Source organism: Hylobates moloch, unplaced genomic scaffold, assembly GCF_009828535.3.
Source record: "Hylobates moloch isolate HMO894 unplaced genomic scaffold, HMol_V3 SCAFFOLD_4, whole genome shotgun sequence".
Lineage (NCBI taxonomy): Eukaryota > Metazoa > Chordata > Mammalia > Primates > Hylobatidae > Hylobates > Hylobates moloch.
The window spans coordinates 138,770,816-138,791,440 of NW_026652279.1; the positions used below are offsets into that span (position 1 = coordinate 138,770,816).

Sequence of the window (20,625 nt, forward strand, 5' to 3'; positions counted from 1 at the left end):
CTACTACTAGCCATGTGTGAAAATTACTTAAGCTTTCTGTGTCTCAGTTATTCCCTCTATGAAACTGGAATAATAATACTTCCTATGTCATAGGATTGATGTGAGGATTAAATTAGACAAATCATGTAAATCACTAAGAAGAGTGCCTGGCCTGGCACATCAAACATTTTCTAAAAGTTCTTATTCATTATTTCTCTCCAGTTTTAATTAGGTCCCTATATGTATATTCACAGTCAACACAGAAAACCCCCAGCCCTCTGAGATGATCTCTAATTTTATCATTTTAATAAATATTTTATAATAGAAGTATTTCTCAGTTTTAACAAACACTTGAAACCATTCAGTATAAATCTACCACTGATCTTGTTTTCTGTGTTTTTAAGGGGCCAAAGTCTCGACAGCCTCATTAAAGTGGCTCCTGAAAGAAACAGAGCTAACCAAGGGTAAGGTTTATGGAACTCTCCATTTCTCCCCCCCTCCCTTTTTTTTTTCCTAATGAACTTAAAAACATGATAAATTGTGTGGTGTCTCAGGCCTGTAACCCCAGCAGTTTGGGAGGCCGAGGCGGGAGGATCACGAGGTCAGGAGATGGAGACCATCCTGGCTAACACGGTGAAACCCTGTCTCTACTAAAAATACAAAAAATTAGCCGGGTGTGGTGGCGGGCGCCTGTAGTCTCAGCTACTCGGGAGGCTGAGGCAGGAGTATGGCATGAATCCGGGAGGTGGAGGTTGCAGTGAGCCGAGATGGCGCCACTGTACTCCAGCCTGGGTGACAGAGCAAGACTCCGTCAAAACAAACAAACAAACAAACAAAAAAGATAAATTTCACTGTCTCACCATAGAGACAACCGATGATGGGATGCAAATCAACAGATCCTCTGTTGGAAATCTAGTGTTCAAGCACTTGCTGAAGGCTCTCTGGCCACGGGAGAGAGAATTCCTTGAAATACAGGAATGATCTCTTACCAGTGTGAGATTTGTGTTCCATGCTGAGGATTTCCTTACAAATTAATGGGGATTTCCCATGAGACAAAACATCACCCCAAACAATTGCCCTGATCTAAGTAGCCTAAAGGTCTTCATATGATAAAAAATTCTTCCTCCTTCTTCTTCCATCATGTATTCCCTCTCTTCTTATGTCTACCACCCAAACAATTCTTAAAGTTGGGAAGTCATTTAAAAAATTATTCTCAGTTCATTGAAAAAAGAATGACATTTGTCTTTTATATAGAAAGAATCTTCTCTAAGACATATCATGTTAACAGGCATAACAAAACCACCAGCTTGTAAATGTATATTGTTATATGAATTTGAACATGAGTTAGATGTAAAAGATACCAAGATATATATCTTCTCTCAGCAGATTTCTTGTCTTATTTTTGCATATTGGAAATACAGTCTATTTTACAATATGTGGCTATCAAACAGAGCTTATTTAGACTAGATCAGAGGTCAGCAACTTTTTCTTAAAGGGTTAATAGTAAATAGTTCTGGTTTCAAGAACCAAAATTGTCTCTGTTTTTAACTAGTCATCTCTGCCAATAGTGTGAAAGAAGCCATAAGTACCTTCTGAACAAATGGGCATGGCTGCATTTCAATAAAACTTTATTTACAAAAGCAAGCTGCAAGTTGGATTTAGCTTGAGGGCCATGGTTTGCTGACGCCTAGACTACATAGTATTTTATTTGAGTGTGTGAAGAGAGTCAAATCTGAATGTAGTTGAGGTGGATTCTGAAATACAGCCTACCACCCCTCTGATTTGGCATATATTAATACAACTTGATTTTTGCTATTGAGGGTCAGACACTAAATCCAGAGACCATATAATTACATTACAGATTAAGATTCAGTGAAAGACATTTGCCTTTTCCCTCTCCCAAGATGACTTAGTTTCTAAAGGTGAAGATGGCCTGATTATTCACAGCCTTTCCTTTATAATGTTTGAGGCTGTATTTTGGTAGCCACATGCTGCTATGTATTGCATTTGGTTGTGTGTCTATTTCTTTTACTTGGTAGTGAGATTTTTGACTTCAGAGAACCTTTTGCTAGCTGTGTAGTCTTGGACAAATTACTGAACCTCCTTTAAGCCTCAGCTTTTTTATATGTAAAATCAGGATTGTGGCCGGGCGCGGTGGCTCAAGCCTGTAATCCTAGCACTTTGGGAGGCCGAGGTGGGCGGATCATGAGGTCAGGAGTTCGAGACCATCCTGGCCAACATAGTGAAACCCTGTCTCTACTAAAAATACAAAAAAATTAGCAGGGCGTGGTGGCAGGCGCCTGTAGTCCCAGCTACTCGGTAGGCTGAGGCAGGAGAATGGCATCATGGACCCGGGAGGCGGAGCTTGCAGTGAGCCGAGATGGTGCCACTGCACTCCAGCCTGGGGGACAGAGCCAGACTCTGTCTCAAAAAAAAAAAAAAAAAAAAAAAAAAATTCAGGATTGTAAGAGTTAATTTCTTCATGAGTTACTAGAAAAATTAAATATGATCATGCTTATAAAACAGTGTTCAAGTGCTTATTACACATTATCTATTAGTATTATTATTACTCTTATAACTTTTTCTTCATTGTTAAATCCCTGTAGCACTACTCAATGTGAAGAAAATAGCGAATAAATTTTCCTGGGAGGTTGAATCTTATGAAATTACTGAATTCAACTATTTTTGACCAATAAAATGGCAATTTTAAACAGTTCAATGTAATAGAATATAATAATATACATGGGAGGATACACACATGATAAAATGAACCTATAGATTAGTCCTAAAGATTATTTAAAAGTCTTTCCAATTATTTTCTCTCCAGGATATATAACATATCATCCAATAATAAAGTATATCAAATTAGGCTTCCTATTCAGGTCTTTTGGTGTTAGGGTTGGTATCATTACTGTGATAACAGCAGCATCTCTGTAGAGCTATGAATGCCTATTTGAGTGTTCACAATAAAAACATAAATTATATAAACTGAAGCGTTGCTTGCTCTAACTTAGCTTTGCATGAAGTCTGATTCTGAACTGATTTAATATCTTGATTTAATATCTTGGGGTAGTGTGAATATTACATATTTATATTATATATATTACCTGCATAACTTAGAATCAGAAAATAACTGCTTTTTTCTTTTCTTTTCTTTCTTTCTTTCTTTTTTTTTTTTACAAATAATCTCAGTTTTAGTTTGTTTTGGAAGAAGGGGGGCAAGGGACATATGGAAATAATGAATAATTTTATATTTTCTCTCGCTCATTGTAACCTCCAGAAAATATTCTAAATGGTCTAATTCTGCCACACAGATAAAGTATGTAAAATAAAGAGTTTAGGAATAATTCTTCTTTGAGGCTGACTTGAAAGAAACAAGAAAAAAACTAAATTAAATTATCATATATACAAATGTATGCAAGAAATGAACTGATAGTAGACACCTGTTTTTACATAAGGCTAAAAATTTAAGTATAGATGAAGTTTTAAATTAGCAACAGTCATTTGGTTAATATTAAGTTTGAAAAAATATACAAATTATTGGATTTTAGTTGACTTAGTCAGCTACTGAAACTTAACATTTTTTTAGGAACCAAGACTTGGAAAATCTTATCAAAGTGATCCCTTCAGCAAACAAAAGGTAAACTTATTAAGATTATTGAAGACTTCTTAGCAAGTCTCCAATTTATGCCCCAAAATAAGATTAATTATTTAACTAAAGACATTTTGAAAGGGGACATGAAAAAAAATGAGAACAAGTTGTTGTGTAATAATGCTGGATAGATTTTTCTATCTATTATTGCTTTCATTAATTTCATTATATTATTGTAGAAAATGATAATATTGAGGCTAATTCTGTGTAATTACTACTTTAGAAATTCCTTTGACACAGTAATAGCATAACTAGATTGTAATCATAAGTTCGTAGTTAATAAATTACAAGTTCACAAAACTGAACAAATCAGTAAATATTGGCTTTCTGTTCTCTCACAAACCCGGGGATTAATATTTAAATGACTTGTGAAAAAACTGACAACATAATATTCTTATACTTGATTAGAATATTTTTTGCATGACGTTTAATTTACTTCTGTTCTTGAGAAATTAAGATCCATTATACACTGGACAAAAGTTAATAAAAGCATGGCAGAGAAACCCCAAGCTATCACTCATTGAATTATTGTGAAGAAAATGTTGGTGAAAAGCATTGTGTGGATGTAAGGGATTGTTGTGAACGTGAGACAGAGGGAGAGTGTTGGGGAAAGGAGTGTGGAGTTTGGGGTCCAGTTGCTGTGGTTGGAATTTTGGTTCACCCTCAGCCACTTAGGTATCTGGCCCCAGGGAGTGCCTTAATCCCTCTGAAATGCAATATCTTTGTTTATAAAGGCTGTGGGGGTGGGGGCATTGGTGTTAATATTGATGTCATTGAGTTGTTTTGAGGATTAAAAAAATGGTAACTAATATATATAAATTGGAAACTCAGTAAACTTATGAGTTTTTGCACTAGGATTCTATTGAATGATTTACACCTGTCAAAACAAAAAAGAAATGCCAGTATGAAATTTGCCGATTTCCTCTAATTTTGTTTTAGCAGTGAACAAGGTCTTGATGAACATATTAATGTCAGCCCCAAAGCTGTCAGAAACACTGATGGGTAAGAGATGGATGTGATTTTTGTTGTGTTTCTCCTTAAGTAAACCCAAAATTAATAGAAATGATTTAGAATTATTCTATGGGCAAACTGAATATAAATCTTAAAATATCATCACAAGTGGAAACCTAGATGTCTCAGTATTTGTTAATTGCAAGAAAGAGAGGCAGCTGGAAACAATGTATGGTGGTGCTTTCTCTTCTCTAAGCCTCCAGTAAAGGAATTGAACAGAGCGATTGGAGAAATGGGCAGGAAGGAGCATAGGTAGTTTAGGAGCTGTTGATGTTTTGTTTTGTGTGGTATTGAAATTAATACTTTTGTCTTTGAAATTGATGATAATTTATTAATGGTAGTTAATTTTTTGAAAAAGAGCTAGACACTTCCATTAGACTAATCATTAGCAGTATCATTCACCTCATTTTATAAGAGTTTTCTGGTAGTCAGTGGAAATTTTATGAGGTTCATTATTCTTTAGAGATTTACTGTGCTCAGCAAGATTATGGACCTAAAGTTTAATAATTCTTGAAGTAATGTCAGTGAGATAATGAAACTCACCTTTTGTCTATGGTTAAATGAAGACTTAATATCATTACACATTACTGTTTTATATATAAATATATCTTAGGAGTGGTTTCACGATTTCCGCTTTTAAGTTTTGTTGGTACGTATACAAATTGTAAAATTTTAGAGGTGGAGGGAATGAACCTTAGGATATCTTGGCCCAGTAGTTTGAATAATTTTGAAAACCAATGTTGCAGATGAATCTACTCATTTTGCAAAAGAGGAAATTAAGACTGAGAAAGGTTAAGTGATTTGAGCAGGGCCACAGAAAAAATTAGTGGAAGACTGATAGTAGTTCTATGATCTCTTAGGCAGTGAATAATTACTGAGCACCTACTGGGTTCACAGCTTACGACTAGGTATCATTACTTGTACATTAGGTATAATTATAGGTTGTGGAAGCCAGAAAGAGAATTCAGTAGACATAGTCAATGTTATTAACAGCAGGCAATTAACATAGATTAAAGCTAATTATGTACCAGGGGCACAGAGATGTTACACCAAGACAATAATAGGTTGTCAGTTTAATATATTACATTTTGGAGCACTCATGTACTGCTTGCTGAATATAGAATATATTGTCCATGAGTTGCATTCTTAAAAAGGAGACATATTGAAGAACTAATTGATAAACACAGAGGCAGTAAAATTCATATTTATGGAGTCCTAGGAGGAGATGTTTGGAGATGGACAGAGCCTTGGAGATTATCCAATCCAATCTCCTCATTTACAGATGAGAATACTGAGACCAGGGTCAAAAATCTCAGTCATCTGTGAGATCTTCTAACTCCCAGCCCAACTCCTAGTCTTTACATCACAGCACATAGACTTTGATCTTAAAATATATAAAAATTAATTAAGCACCTTGGAAAATAGCAGAGGCTGTAAAGATAGGAGTGTTGCTCTTGCTGTGGGATGGCCAGGAGGTGTTTTTTACTGTTCTCACAGGGTCATTCGAAAGAATGCTTCATAGATTACAATGGCACAAATGTGCAAATGATTGCAAAACACTTTACAGCTTTTAAACTGCATGAAAGTAATAATAACCTAAATATCCTAATGTATCCTTTACTGCATTCTTAAAGCTAAATAAATAACAACAGTAACTTGAGAGAAAAAATGTTACGTTTTCCTGGATAAAATTTAGATATGCTTGCTTTACAGGATCTAAGGCCTGAAAAAAATCTACATATTTTTTGTTTTCAAAAATTGTGTGATGTTATCAATCAAGGCAATTCAGGACTATTCCTGAGATTTTTGTTTTATTAACACATGGTGTTGCCTTTATAGGAGTGGTGGTAGAATATAGCATATATTTGTGTTTTCTAAGCTAGTGTTTCTCAAATGTGGGTTGCAACTCATTAAAGGGTCTTGTAATTAATTTAATAGCAATCAGCATTTTTTCTTAATTAAATAGAATGAACTGAATAGAAAATATGAGAGTTCTTATGTAGTAAGAATATTATTACATAAAATTTATGTCTTTGTGTGTGTGTGTGGCTGTCTGTCTGTAAAAGACAGTATTAGGCTGTGATGTAAAATGTATTTCTTATTGGGCTTTATGTAACAGTGGTTAGAATATCACTGTTCTAGATTATTAGCTAAATTAAATTTTTGTGCTCAGTAGGACAGTGAAAATGGAAGTTCTAGTGGATTTTTTTTATGTTACTTACTGTTAATTATGCTGACACATAAATATTATCTGTGGTTACACTAACCAATATTGTGATTAATTTTTTTTAAAGTGTGGCTTTTGAGCATACTGTCCACTCTACAAAGTTTTATTCTTTGTATTTTATAATAATATGTGAAATTAACCTCATTTTAAAGACTGTTGTCTTTCTGACGCAGTTTAGTTTTATGACAGATTTTGCCATCAATTTACATAAGGAAATTATGTTGTGGATAGTTTTCATATGTCAATCATTCTTTTAATAGTATTTATAGATATCAATTTATTATGTTCAATTGAAAATATTATCATAGAAGAAATCTCAAAATAGTGAAAATTCAGTTAGAGCCTTTCCATAGACTATGGAGAGGTGAGAACCATGAAGAATAAATCAAACTAAATGAAGCCCTGAACATTCTATGGAAAGGTTGAAGGCTAGGGAAGAAAATGCAGACCTTTTCTCAGACCTTCTGATGATTCATCTCTAAATGACGCTCTTTTGGTCCCTAACCTTGCATCCTTTTTTTTTTTTTTTTTTTGAGAAATCAAATGTATTTTATTTTTATATAAGGAAAAAGCACTGTTGCGGGGAGAGGTACGTCTAGATTGTTTCCCAGATGGTACTGGAAGCAGGTGTTGTCAGTTCTGCAATCTCTTGCCATGGTAACTGCCATGTATTTCTCTGAACAAGTATTAAAATCAGTTCAGAGGAACACTTTGAAAAATCACTACTTTCCCGCCCTTAAAACAAGGGGTTATGCTGAGGCAGTGAATTACAGCAAACTATATAAGAGGCAACACTGTTCTGTGGCTGAGAAGAGAAACAGGAAGAGTTTCAAATGGGAGTGGACAGTTTTCAGAGTATGCAACTCATTTTACTATGAACAACTGAGTTTAATTCAGTTTTTCAGCCATCAGAGAGGGAAGAAAAGTCACAATTTTGATGGATTGCTGGAACTCTCTTTGCTAAGCTTTATATTAAGAATAATCCCCATTTTAGAGTTTATCTTTTAAAAAAGTGATGTCCTTAGTTGATGAACCTGATTTTAAAAATAAGGATATTAAAATCAGTTGGTATCTTCATAATGTTAATGCATTCAGGAATGAACGATTGTCAGTTACCAGATGTTTGCTATGGCGACTTAACCAGCACGCCCTTGTAGATAAGCTCTGACAAGAAAATGTATGAAATTAGAGTAAGTTTTCTTCTGATAAAGCATAATTCTTCATCCCCTAAATTGGTTAGAAAACATACTTCATAGTTAGTCAATACTAAAACAATATGTCTCATACTATTATCCTTTCTTTCCATTTCCAATTATCTTAAACCTGTGATTATCTCTAACCCAAGTTGCTTTAATATTTTTTCCACCTAAAGAAAACAAGATCTTGATAAACTCATCAAAGTGAATCTTGAAATTTTCACAAAAAACCAAAGGTAATAAAACTATTTTAATGTGCTTTGGTCAAAAAGAACATTAAGTTTTATTATTACTTCAAGCAGATTTTGTAACCTTACTACTTCAAGCAGATTTATAACCTTAATGATATTACCAAAAGAACTTCATAATTAACCTGCTCTCTTTTTATTGTTTGATTTAAAGAAACCAAGATCTTGCTAACCTCATCAAAGTAAATCCTGCAGTAATCAGAAACAATCAGAGGTAATCAAATAGAAGCAGTCAATTCATGCTTTTATTTGTCTGTTGCCCTGGATGAAGTGGATTTATAATGTTGCTTTATTGACCTAGCACAACCCCAAAACCTATTACTAATCTGAACTTTTTTTTCTCTCTCTTTTAAACAGCGAAGACTTGGACAATCTTATTAAAGTGAAACCTTCAGCTCTTAGAAACACTAATAGGTAAATGACCTTGACTATCTTGACATGTTTACAAGTTTCTAGGGTAGGAACTTCTCCCTCCCTCCTTGCCTCCCTGCCTCCCTCCCTTCTTGCCTTACTCCTTTCCTCCCTTCCTCCCTTCCTCCCTTCCTGCCTTCCTTACTTCCTCCCTTCCATCCTTCCTCACTTCCTCCCTTCCTCACTTCCTCCCTTTTTTCTTTCTTTCCTTCCTTCCTTCCATTTCATTCTATCACCCAGGCTGGGGCACAGTAGCACAATCATAGCTCACTGCAGCCTCAAAATCCTGGGTTCAGGTGGTCCTCCTGCCTCAGCCTCCTGAGTAGCTGGGACTACAGGTGTGCACCATCATGCCCAGCAAATTTTTTAAAATTTTTTTTAGAGATGGGGTCTTACTAGTTGCCCAGGGTGGTCTCAAGTTTCTGGGCTCAGGCAGTCCTCCTGCCTCAGCCTTCTAAATTGCTGGGATTACAGGCATGAACCACTCCTTCCTATCCTTTTTTTCTTTTCTTCTTTTCTCCTTTCTTCCTTCCTGCCTTTCTTTTGAAGACTTTTAGTTTTGTATATTAAATGAGGATACATTTACGACCCATCCCATGTGACTCCTGTCAACAAGGAAACATACTGCACTCTTCTGGAATCAATTGCACTATTTTGAGATTATTTCTGGGCTTCTTATTTGCACTAAAACAACTTAGTGTTTGTTGTCTACAGAAAATAGAGTTTTAGGACTGAAATGAAAGAAATGAATACAATTAAATAAGGAAAAAAGATATTTTGAAGAAGTTGAACCAAGCTAATGGTTTATGTGGATGTCTGTAAAACATTAGAATGCATGTCTGTAGAACACTGGAAAGAATATTCATGATCTTCAAAATCCTAGATCCACAGCTAGTGTGGGCCCACAAAATATTATAATTTTAACCATAAACTTCCATTTTACACTCTTAAGATATCTTATAATTTGCTATTTGGTATCTTTCACATAAACTGCTTTATTAATGGATAATAAAGTAATAGATAATGCAAAAGAGTGCACTGTATCAGAAGTCCAAATTGCTCTGCTGACCTGAAATTCTGTCATACTAAATACATTGCTGGAAATAGTAGTCCAGTATTCTGAAAGGACAAAAAGAAATTAACATATGACAAAATACTTTGAACCCATTAGGAGAAAGAGGAAAGTGTAATCCATGATTGGCCTAACTCTTACATCTCCTAGCTTGTTTTCTATCTGAGTATCATATTTTGTTCTTGCTGTTTTGTTACTTCTTGAGCACCCAGGATATGACTGGCAATTCCTGTACATTTAATCTTCACAACAATCCCATGAGAAATCTATTCAATGCACCCTATTTTGTAGAAGAAGAAACTATAGCTCAAAGGTACTAAATAATCTTTTCAAGAAAGAAAGTACACCCTGGACTTAAACTCAGGGACTTCTGATGTCATTACCTAGAGTAAAAACAAAGGATCTGTGGTTAAATCAGTTGAGACTCTCTTCTTCTTTCCATTCTTCATATTCCCTATGCTCCTCTTCTGCTCATACACAGTTAAAGGACTATGATCAGATATATTTATTCTGGAGGATTATTGTTAAAATGACAGTGAGGAAAGAAGACACTTGCTGCATGTGGATTTTCTAATAGCTGAAATAACAGTGGACCCTGCTGCTAGAATCGTACGGAAATATCTTTGTTAAGTAGAGCCCTTTCTTTTATAGTGGCATTTGTTGGGTGGATTTTTCTTTTTATCAGTACCAGTTTTAGGAAGTTTCCAATCATGTTGAAAGTGGTTAGGTTTAATAACCACATTATGTAATAACTGACAGTGAAAAATGTAGTCTCTCACTTTCTCTCCCACATCCCCTCCCCCCACGTCTTTCCTCCCTCAGTCCCTCTGACAATTGTGCTTTGTTGACAATGGTAACTTTCTCAGAAGAGTTTTTTGCCTTTTGTTTTATTAGAAGAGGCCAATTTGGTAGAAAGTTAGTTTATATTTCAGCAACTCCTAATCAAATATCCATAGAAAGAGGACATTTTCGGTATACAGATATGATTACTATAAAAAAATTTAAAAATATTGGCTATCATGTTGTTTTAAGATGGTGGCTTGATTCACAAATCTAAACTAACCTATGTCTAATTATTCTTTAGTAGTATGCCAGACTTGATGAGAATCAGCTAGGATGTTCAACAATTATCACAAAGCAGACAAACAGGAAAGACTGAACCATCTATTTGAAAAAAGTGACTTCATTCAATTGGTTCAGCCACCCATATCTATAATCTATCCATTCTGCCCTGTTGATTTTAATGCAGCTATAAAGGAGAGTATTTTAAAAGTGCCTCCCAGTAGGAAGAACAGTCACAAGGCACTGTTATATCAATTCAGTGTGACACAAGCACTGATTATTTAATAGTATAATAGCAGTGAATCAGAGTTCTTTCATCTGACTTTGCTGACATTTCCAGCAGCTGTATATTTAATTCACAGTTAGGGGCTGAATAAACTACAGCCATTGATCAGAATGTAAGCAGGCATCCTTGAGCTTCTTCTAGGAACAAATACAGATGTGCACAAAATTTTCATTTATTCAGTAAGAATTTGCATGACTTTTAGCAGTAACAGTTTCACATTTTCATCAACCAGTGTCAAAGAGAGATGTATTCAGTTATCTGTATCCTATAAACTGTGTTAGACTGATTATTAAAATGCTAAATTTCTGCTCCTGAATGAATATAGAAAAGCATCTAGTGACATCAAGGCCTTTACAGTTAGAAAAGGCATCCTTCATCTAAAGTAGAAAAAAAAAATACTCTTAACTGTTTGTGGCATTATACTTCCATCTTCTTAAGGATTTCCTATTTGTTAAGACATCCCCAAGTTTTTAGTATTCCAAAAAGAGAAGAGTTCCTTCCTAACTACCTATTGCATATTTTTCATATTTCTGTTAATATAAACTTGGGGACAACCTTGACTTTTTCTGGTGTTTTATTCCCCATAATCAATCAATTAATCACTTTGAATGCATCGCTTAATAATCTCAGGGAGTGGTCGAAGACAGTTCATCATACCCACTAGTACTGTAGTCCAGATTATTGTTCAGCCTCCTAACTTGCCCCTCTGCTGCCAATCTCCCTTTCTGCCCTTCAATCCATTCACCACCCTGTAGAGTGATTTTCCTAAGACACAAATCTGATCATGTCATTCTGATTAAACTCCTTCTGTGGCTCCCCATTGCCATTGCATAATGGCCATGCTCCTCCTTAACCTGGTCTCTAAGGCCACCATGATCTGGCATCTATGGGTTTTCCCACTCCTGTCTATTATCATTCTCCACCCAAAAGCAAACCCCACCCACACACCCTCTAACTTGCATACTCCTTACTCCTCCTTCATTGCTATTGCTTGGCTAACTTCTACTTATCCTTTAGGTATCAGCTTAGGTGTCTCTCACTCAGGCTCTGGGAAGCCCCCCGACCCACCACGTCTGCATCAGATGCTTCTACAAGATGTTCTCGAGCTGTCTTTTCTGTCCCATAACATTGGTCTCTTCGAGGGACTTACTATTTAATCATCCCTTTTCGACTATAAGGTCTTTAAGGGTAACTGCTGGGTCTGCCTTGTTTATTTCTTTACCCATAGTGCATAATGCAATGCCTGGCACGTGTTAGGTATTTAGCAAATATTCTGTGAATTAAAGGATAAATCTCAAACTCATCAATGCCTTATGATAGTCCACTTAGAGAAAGTCTAGCTTTCCAGCTGTGACATTCTGAGCCCCTATGAGTGAAACCAGATGAAAAGAATCAGATTTCTTATGACTGGTCTCCTTGCTTGAGCCAATGACTATCTTTTGCTCATGACATAATCTCAATAAACTATAGTGAATTGGAGCCACTGAAATTCTTGGTTGCATCTTATATTTAAAATACCAAAATTGCCTAACTGCTCTGTGGACCCGTTAATTTCTTTAATACTAAATCTTTAAGACTCCCTCACTTAAAAGAATTATAAAAATATGTAAAACTATAAAGAGTTGGGCCCATTTTGCTATGTCAGTAAGTTGAGGAATTATACCAGTCCTTTCACTGTATTCTCTATTCCTTTCAGAAAGACAGATATTCCTTTTGAACTAACGCCTGATGCCTAAGATTTAGTTCCTGGTATAAAAGGAATACCGTAGTAAATTTTTTATATGAAGACTCTTAATTTTGTAAATATGTTTGATACTCTACAAAAACAATTTAAATGAACTGTATGGTGAGAAACATATTGCTGCCTATTAATAAATACCTCCCACACCCACATGAGAAAGGAAGAACAGTTAGGAGTGAGCTAATAACTTCCTCATATTCAGAGCTTCTCCTAGGAAAAGTTATATAGTAAGAGACATAATTCCTGGGTCCCCAGAATCTCTATTTTTTTTCCTTCACCTGCTTTGTAAGACAGTGTTATAGTTTTTGATGTGGTAGTAGAAAATAAAAGACATTATTATAACATGGATAAATTCTTATACTCAAAAATTGTCCTGTGGCTTTACCTCATAGATAACTCATATTTCTCCCCAAATATTCTGCAATCTACATTTTAAAAACATTATTAGACCAGGTACCTGTAATCCCGGTACTTTGGGAGGCTGATGTGAGAGGATGGCTTAGGTCAGGAGTTTGAGACCAGCCTGGATAGCATGGTGAGACACTGTCTCTACAAAAATTAAAAAATTTAGCTGGGTGTGATGGCATGCACCTGTAGTCCCAGTTACTTGGGAAGCTAAGATGGGAAGATTGCTTGAACACAGGAGTTCGAGGCTGCAGTGAGCTATGACAGCACCATTACACTGGAGCCTGGGAGACAGAGCTAGACCCCAGTCTCTAAAAAACAAACAAAAAATATTATTAGTTGCAATAGTCAGTAGCAATTTGCTCTTCAATAATTTTCTGTAACTACAGAAAGTTGGTGATTTTCTTAGAATTAATTCCACCTGCCCATAAATGTATAAAATTGTAAGGTCTGCCTGCCTTCGACACCACTGCCATGAAAGGGGTTCGGAATCAAGCCTCTGCTTAACCCTGCAGCATTTGGCTGCATTTCTATAAAAATCTATTTTTCACGGTTGACTCACAGTTCTTCATCTTATACCACAGTGTAAAAGTCATTATGCAATTGATGTGGTCTTAATTAAAGAACAAAAATTTATTTTTGAGATACGTCCCATCAATACCTAATTTATTGAGAGTTTTTAGCATGAAGCATTGTTGAATTTTGTCAAAGGCCTTTTCTGCATCTATTGAGATAATCATGTGGTTTTTGTCTTTGGTTCTGTTTATATGCTGGATTACATTTATTGATTCGTGTATGTTGAATCAGCCTTGCATCCCAGGGATGAAGCCCACTTGATCATGGTGGATAAGCTTTTTGATATGCTGCTGGATTCAGTTTGCCAGTATTTTATTGAGGATTTTTGCATCAATGTTCATCAAGGATATTGGTCTGAAATTCTCTTTTTTTGGTTGTGTCTCTGCTGGGCTTTGGTATCAGGATGATGCTGGCCTCATAAAATGTGTTAGGGAGGATTCCCTCTTTTTCTATCAATTGGAATAGTTTCAGAAGGAATGATACCATTTCCTCCTTGTACCTCTGGTAGAATTCGGCTGTAAATCCCTCAGGTCCTGGACTCTTTTTGGTTGGTAAGCTATTGATTATTGCCACAATTTCAGAGCCTGTTATTGGTCTATTCAGAGATTCAACTTCTTCCTGGTTTAGTCTTGGGAGGGTGTATTTGTCGAATTTATCCATTTCTTCTAGATTTTCTAGTTTATTTGCGTAGAGGTGTTTGTAGTATTCTCTGATGGTAGATTGTATTTCTGTGGGATCAGTGGTGATATCCCCTTTATCATTTTTTATTGCATCTATTTGATTCTCTCTTTTCTTCATTAGTCTTGTTAGCAGTCTATCCATTTTGTTGGTCTTTTCAAAAAAACAGCTTCTGGATTCATTAATTTTTTGAAGGTTTTTTTGTGTGTCTCTATCTCTTTCAGTTCTGCTCTGATCTTAGTTATTTTTTGCTTTCTGCTAGCTTTTGAATGTGTTTGCTCTTGCTTCTCTAGTTCTTTCAATTGTGATGTTAGGGTGTCGATTTTAGATCTTTCCTGCTTTCTCTTGTGGGCATTTAGTGCACACCAACATGGCACATGGATATATATGTAACAAACCTGCACATTGTGCACATGTACCCTAAAACTTAAAGTATAATGATAATAATAATAAAAGTAAAAAAAATTTATTTTTATCTCCTTTAACTTGGAAAGCTTATGAGCAGTCTGTGCTTCTTTTACTGGATCTTCAAATGTAGCTGATGGCATCAATCAGAGTGAATAGCCAAAGTAAATACACATTTTGTACTTTTCTTCATCTGGAACTTTCTATTTTGCATTAAATATTAGTATAGATTATTCAGATTAAAGTCTTGGCTGCTCTGAGTGCGGTGGTGTTTACTACTAACTACTCACACCAGTTATAGATTTCTTTGTTCCTTTTCTACTTCCACTGCTTCACTTGACTAGGCTTAAATAAATAAATAAATAAATATTACTCTACCAAACCTGATATGCGGTACTGTTTAATAAAATAAGAAAAATGTTATGAAACAAATAATAATATAATTTATTTGGTGATTTGCAACTGTACCACTTAGGAAATGTGTTTCTTTGAAGGCACGCATAGGTTGCAATTTTGAGTTATCTATCTGTAGTTGTTGGATTTTTAAGATTCTGGCTTCTTCTCCTTTCTCAGATCCAAACCCATTCTTTCTCCCCCTCATGAAAACTAAGGTACAAAAGAGGTTGAGTGACAGGTGGGCAGTATCTACAGCAGCTAGGATGATGCAGTATCTATAGCAGCCAGGAGGAGTTGAAGATGTCCACCATAAGGCTGAGAAAATACATGTAATCACATTGTGAGGGTAGAAGCAGACCTGTATTTATTTGTTAGGGCTACATAACAAACTCCCACAGACTGGGTGGCTTAAAGACAAATATTTGTTGTTTCACAGTTCTGGAGGGCAGAAGTCCAAGATCAAGCTGTCAGTAGGGTTGGTTCCTTCCACAGAGTTGGTTTCTTCTGAGGCCAAAAGAGAAGTATCTGTGTCAGGACTCTGTCCTTGGCTTGTAGAAAACTTGTCTTCACTTTTTTTTTTTTTTTTTTTTGAGATGGAGTCTCGCCCTGTTGCCCAGGCTGGAGTGCAATGGTGGGATCTTGACTGACTGCAACCTCCTCCTCCCCAGTTGACACAATTCTCCTGCCTCAGCCTTCTGAATAGCTGGGATTACAGGCACCTGCCACCAGCTCAGCTAATTTTTGTGTTTTTAGTAGAGACGGGGTTTCACCATGTTGGTCAGGCTGGTCTGAAACTCCTGGCCTCGTGATCCACCCACCTCAGCCTCTCAAAGAGCTGGGATTACAGACGTGAACCACTGCGCCCAGCCAGAAAACTGTCTTCACTTTATGTCCTCACTTTGTCTTCCCTCTGTGTGTGTCTGAGTCCAAATTTCCTCCTACAGAGACACTATTTGTAACTTGATTACCTCTGAGGACGCTTATCTCTAAATAAGTTCACATTCTGAGCTATTGGGGGTTAGGACTTCAACATATGAATTTGGAGGAGTACATAATTCAACCCAGAACAAGCTCCAAAGATAATTAAACAAAACCAGGACTGGGAGCTGTTCAAAAAGGAAAGAAATACAATATATGCATTCAGGGGTGAAGTAAGGCAGGTCCTGGGTGATGGACAGAGATGGAGGTGAAATGTCCATAACTGGCTCTACTGGTCTTTTTTCCACATGGATATGGTGGAAACTATGTCCCTAGATATAGACAGACCAGACAATCTTAAAGGTTCATGGTCTAGGCTAATACTTTGCCCCTGGGGTTCCTTTAATATCTTTTCTCAGAGCTGGGTAAGGTTGTAAGAGGTTTCCCCAAAAAAGAAAAGATAATTTAAATTAATTCCACAAATATTTATGGAGCAGCTACTATGTGCAAGGCCATGTTAGGCCATAGTAATATGACCCTACTCTCAAGTTGTAATGAAAGCCACCAGTTTCCCTATAAAACTAGCACTCAGTTCCTCCAGCATTAGCACTGGAAGGGGAATCACTTTGAGAAACAAAGTTCTAATTGCTCAAGATTCACACCTCCTGATGATCTTCCACTATTTACCACTGCCCACCATCCCAGTTTGACATTCCTAGGAAATTGGATCATGGAATACCATGATACTCCCTTTAATTTTATTCTACTATCCCCAAATATTTAGTAAAGTATTGCTTAAAACATTAAGGGGAAGATCTCTTAATGGCCAAGGTTGTTAAGATAGTTTAGTGGCCCCTTATGCCAAGAAGATGGCTCCAGTAATTAGTGGAGACCATCAAGGATTAGGCAAATCCAAAGACTCTAGTCACTATTTCTAAATTTGCAGGATTTATGCTGGGAGATTATCTTACTCAGTTCTTGCAGTGATGTAGAAGAATTCAGTTTTGAATTTTACATCATTCAGACTGCAGAGCCAATAATTTGATGCTTCCGAGCTACTTCTGAAACCTAGTACTTTTTACCTACATTAATTGGCATAGTTCCACTGTAACTCACTTAAAAAGTAATTTACCCTAATTTCTACAGTTTCAAAAGTATGCAGTTAGTGTTTTAAATGTGAGGCTTAAATATGGCTAGGGAATGCTGCCGAATTTGCATATTTTACCAATTATTGACGGCTTGGATGTTATGTAAAAAGAGTATTAAATCTCACCCCACATAAACATGAGAACATTTTATCATATTTTGCATCTTTACCAATATTTGTGAGTGACAGTCTATATACTGATTCCATGTATAATAACCTTATTTGAACCCACTATTTAGGACCATGAGAGGGGATATTTTTTAAAAACACAGTTAATTCCAAAGATGTGAAAATTTAGGACAGAAATAAATATGTGAAAGTGGCTTCTCAAAATGTGGAATCAGTAGTGCCAACTGCAGGATCACTGCACTTCTATTTTTTTAATGCTTATTCAATTCACCCACAACTGTAGTCATTGTGTGTATTAGTCTGTTCTCATGCTGCCAGTAAAAACATATCCGAGAGTGGATAATTTATAAATAAAAAGAGGTTTAATGGACTCACAGTTTCATATGGCTGGGGAGTCTCACAATCATGGTGGAAGGTGAAGGAGGAGCAAAGGCATGTCTTATGTGGTGGCAGGCAAGAGAGCTTGTTTCGGGGAATTCCCATTTATAAAACCATCAGATCTCTTAGGACTTGTTCACTACCACAGGAACAGTGTGGGGACAACCACTCCTATGATTCAATTACCTACACCTGGCTCCACCCTTGACACATAGGGATTATTACAATTCAAGGTGAGATTTGGGTGGGGACACAGCCAAACCATATCATTGTGCCATGAATTTTATTTACGTTAACTTACTCATTCTCACCACAATTGTGTGAGTTTGGACATTAGTGTCCTTCTTTACAAAATGATATGGTTTGGCTCTGTGTCCCCACCCAAATATTATCTCAAATGATAATCTGCACATCTCCACATGTCAAGGGAGGGACATAGTGGCAGTTGATTGGATCATGGGGACAGTTTCCCCCATGCTGTTCTCATGAGAGTCAGTGAGTTTCCATGAGATCTAATGGCTCAAAAGTGTTTGGTGGTTCCCCCTGGCCCTCTCTCCTGCAGCCTTATGAAGAAGGTACTTGCTTCTCCTTCACCTTCTGCCATGATTGTAAGTTTCCTGGAGCCTCCCCAGCCATATGGAACTGTAAGTCAGTTAAGCCTCTTTTCTTCATAAATTACCTAGTCTCAGGCAGTTCTTTATAGCAGTGTGAAAACAGACTAATATGCAAAACAAAGTTTAGAATGGTTGACTAACTTGCTCACAGAAGTAAGGAAAAAACTGGGCCTCATTGTTTTGACTTCTAAACAGTGCTCCTACCCTATTAACAAAGATGTTTCCTAACTCATGAAAAAAGAAAAAAAAAGAACTATCAATGTTATACCTAATATGTAAATAACATACCAGAGGATCTTGTATCTCATGAAAGGCTGTCAAATCATTAATGCAGCCCAAGATATAAGAATCAAATCACTCAATTTATCCCCCACATAATGAATTATTTATTCAAATTTTGAGTTGATTTCTGTTGTTTCTGTGATCCCCAAAGCCTAAATAAGGTCTCTGGGTAAACATCTAAGAATTGACTTCAGGTGGGCAGATGGCATCATCTCAAATCTTGACTTTTCCGAAAATTAGTTAATTGGCCTTGGAAAATTGACTTTGACTTTGTGAGCTCCAGATGCTGTTCTGCAGGACTTTTGTGAGATCTGAATGAGATAATCCGTGTGAAAACACAGTTAGTACTTCATGACACAAAGATAGTGCTCATTAAATGTTAGCTGAAAAGAAGTTGATTAATGGGTACAAATATACAGTTTCGTGAAAGAAATAAGACCTACTATTAGATCAGTAGGGTGACTATAGTTTACAATTATTGATTGTACATTTCCAAATAACTAGATGAGAAGACATTGAATAAGTCTAGCATAAATAAAAGATAAATATTTAAGGTGATAGCCCAAGAACACTAATTTGATCTTTACAAATTATATGAATGTATTAAATCATCACACGTACCCTGAAACTATGTACATCTATTATACATCAATAAAAAAAGAAAAATGAGCTGAATGTGAATAAAAATTAGTGATTTCTTTTCAGATCAGATTTCCCAAACCTTCCAAAAAGTTAGTTCTTTATTTCTCTTTGACAATGTAATCCATACTTCCATGTTTGATCCATGAGTTGTATGGGTCAAATAGCTCAATGTGAGATATTCAATCTCCCATAGCCTGATAGACCACAAATGACTGTGTCTAAGATTATGTACTGATTTTTAAATGTTTTAGCATTTTCTTATTTCCTATCATTATGTTGTAACTAAATCATATATATATATATATTTTTTTTCCTTAGAGACCAGAACCTGGAAAATTTAATTGAAGTAAATTCTCATGTGTCTGAAAACAAGAATGGGAGGTAAAGCTTATTGTAATTTACTTTTTTTCTTATGAGTTCCATACGCATCTGCATATATTGTATAGCCTTAGAAGGTTATAGATATAAAATATAATACTATATATTCTATAATTTATAATTTGGATAGTGTGTATGTATGTGCATGTGACTATATATATATGTATATGTATATATATATATATATATATAATCCAAATACAAAAATTTACAAGGTGCTTAATAGCTAATAGGGAAAAATTAACATAATTCTTATTCTGTTAGAATTTCTGACTCAGGGCCTGCTGTTCTATTGCTTAGTGTAAATGGCATCATGGAAATTGAAAGCTCTTTGGGGCTGTGAAGATTTATTTTTACTTACTGTTGCTTGGTAAGCTCTCAGCAGTGCAGAAAGCACTCTGGGAATCTCTTCCTTGGATGCCTAGTGCTAAAAGAATGCATGAATTTATCACAGCCACAAAACAGGACCTAATTTTGAAATCTCTTTACACCATAAGGTATAATAGCTTTAAAACTGTGACACCTTATTGGCCACTACAAGAAAGGTTAGGACAGGAGCTATACTTCATTTTTGTCACAGACTGTATACTTTAGGAAAAATTAACTTTTCCATGTTTAGCAATTCTTACCCCTACATATGAGGGAATACTAAACAAAATAGGTTACTATTTTCACCTTCGTAAGTTGCAGTTGCCTTTTCTATTAATTTTTCTATGAAAAGAAATGATATTGTTGATTTCATCTGCAGAGAATAGAAAAGCTAGGAAAAGAATTGGCTCATTTTTCTTTTCC

At 35.9% G+C, this 20,625-nt stretch overlaps 1 protein-coding gene across 10 annotated transcripts in view; it reads left to right on the top strand.

Moving 5' to 3' along the window:
* The window catches only part of SCEL (sciellin), a 166,955-nt gene that overhangs the window by 130,336 nt on the left and 15,994 nt on the right, over nt 1–20,625 (top strand). For 8 of the 10 annotated variants that reach the window (XM_032151056.2, XM_058437997.1, XM_058437995.1 and 5 more), the window contains 7 exons: nt 384–443; nt 3,569–3,619; nt 4,571–4,633; nt 8,242–8,301; nt 8,468–8,527; nt 8,671–8,727; nt 19,774–19,836. In XM_032151056.2, coding sequence (XP_032006947.1) covers nt 384–443; nt 3,569–3,619; nt 4,571–4,633; nt 8,242–8,301; nt 8,468–8,527; nt 8,671–8,727; nt 19,774–19,836 — 414 coding nt within the window. The remainder of the gene's footprint in view (nt 1–383; nt 444–3,568; nt 3,620–4,570; nt 4,634–8,241; nt 8,302–8,467; nt 8,528–8,670; nt 8,728–19,773; nt 19,837–20,625) is intronic. The other 2 variants (XM_058437996.1, XM_032151052.2) reach the window with 2 other exon arrangements.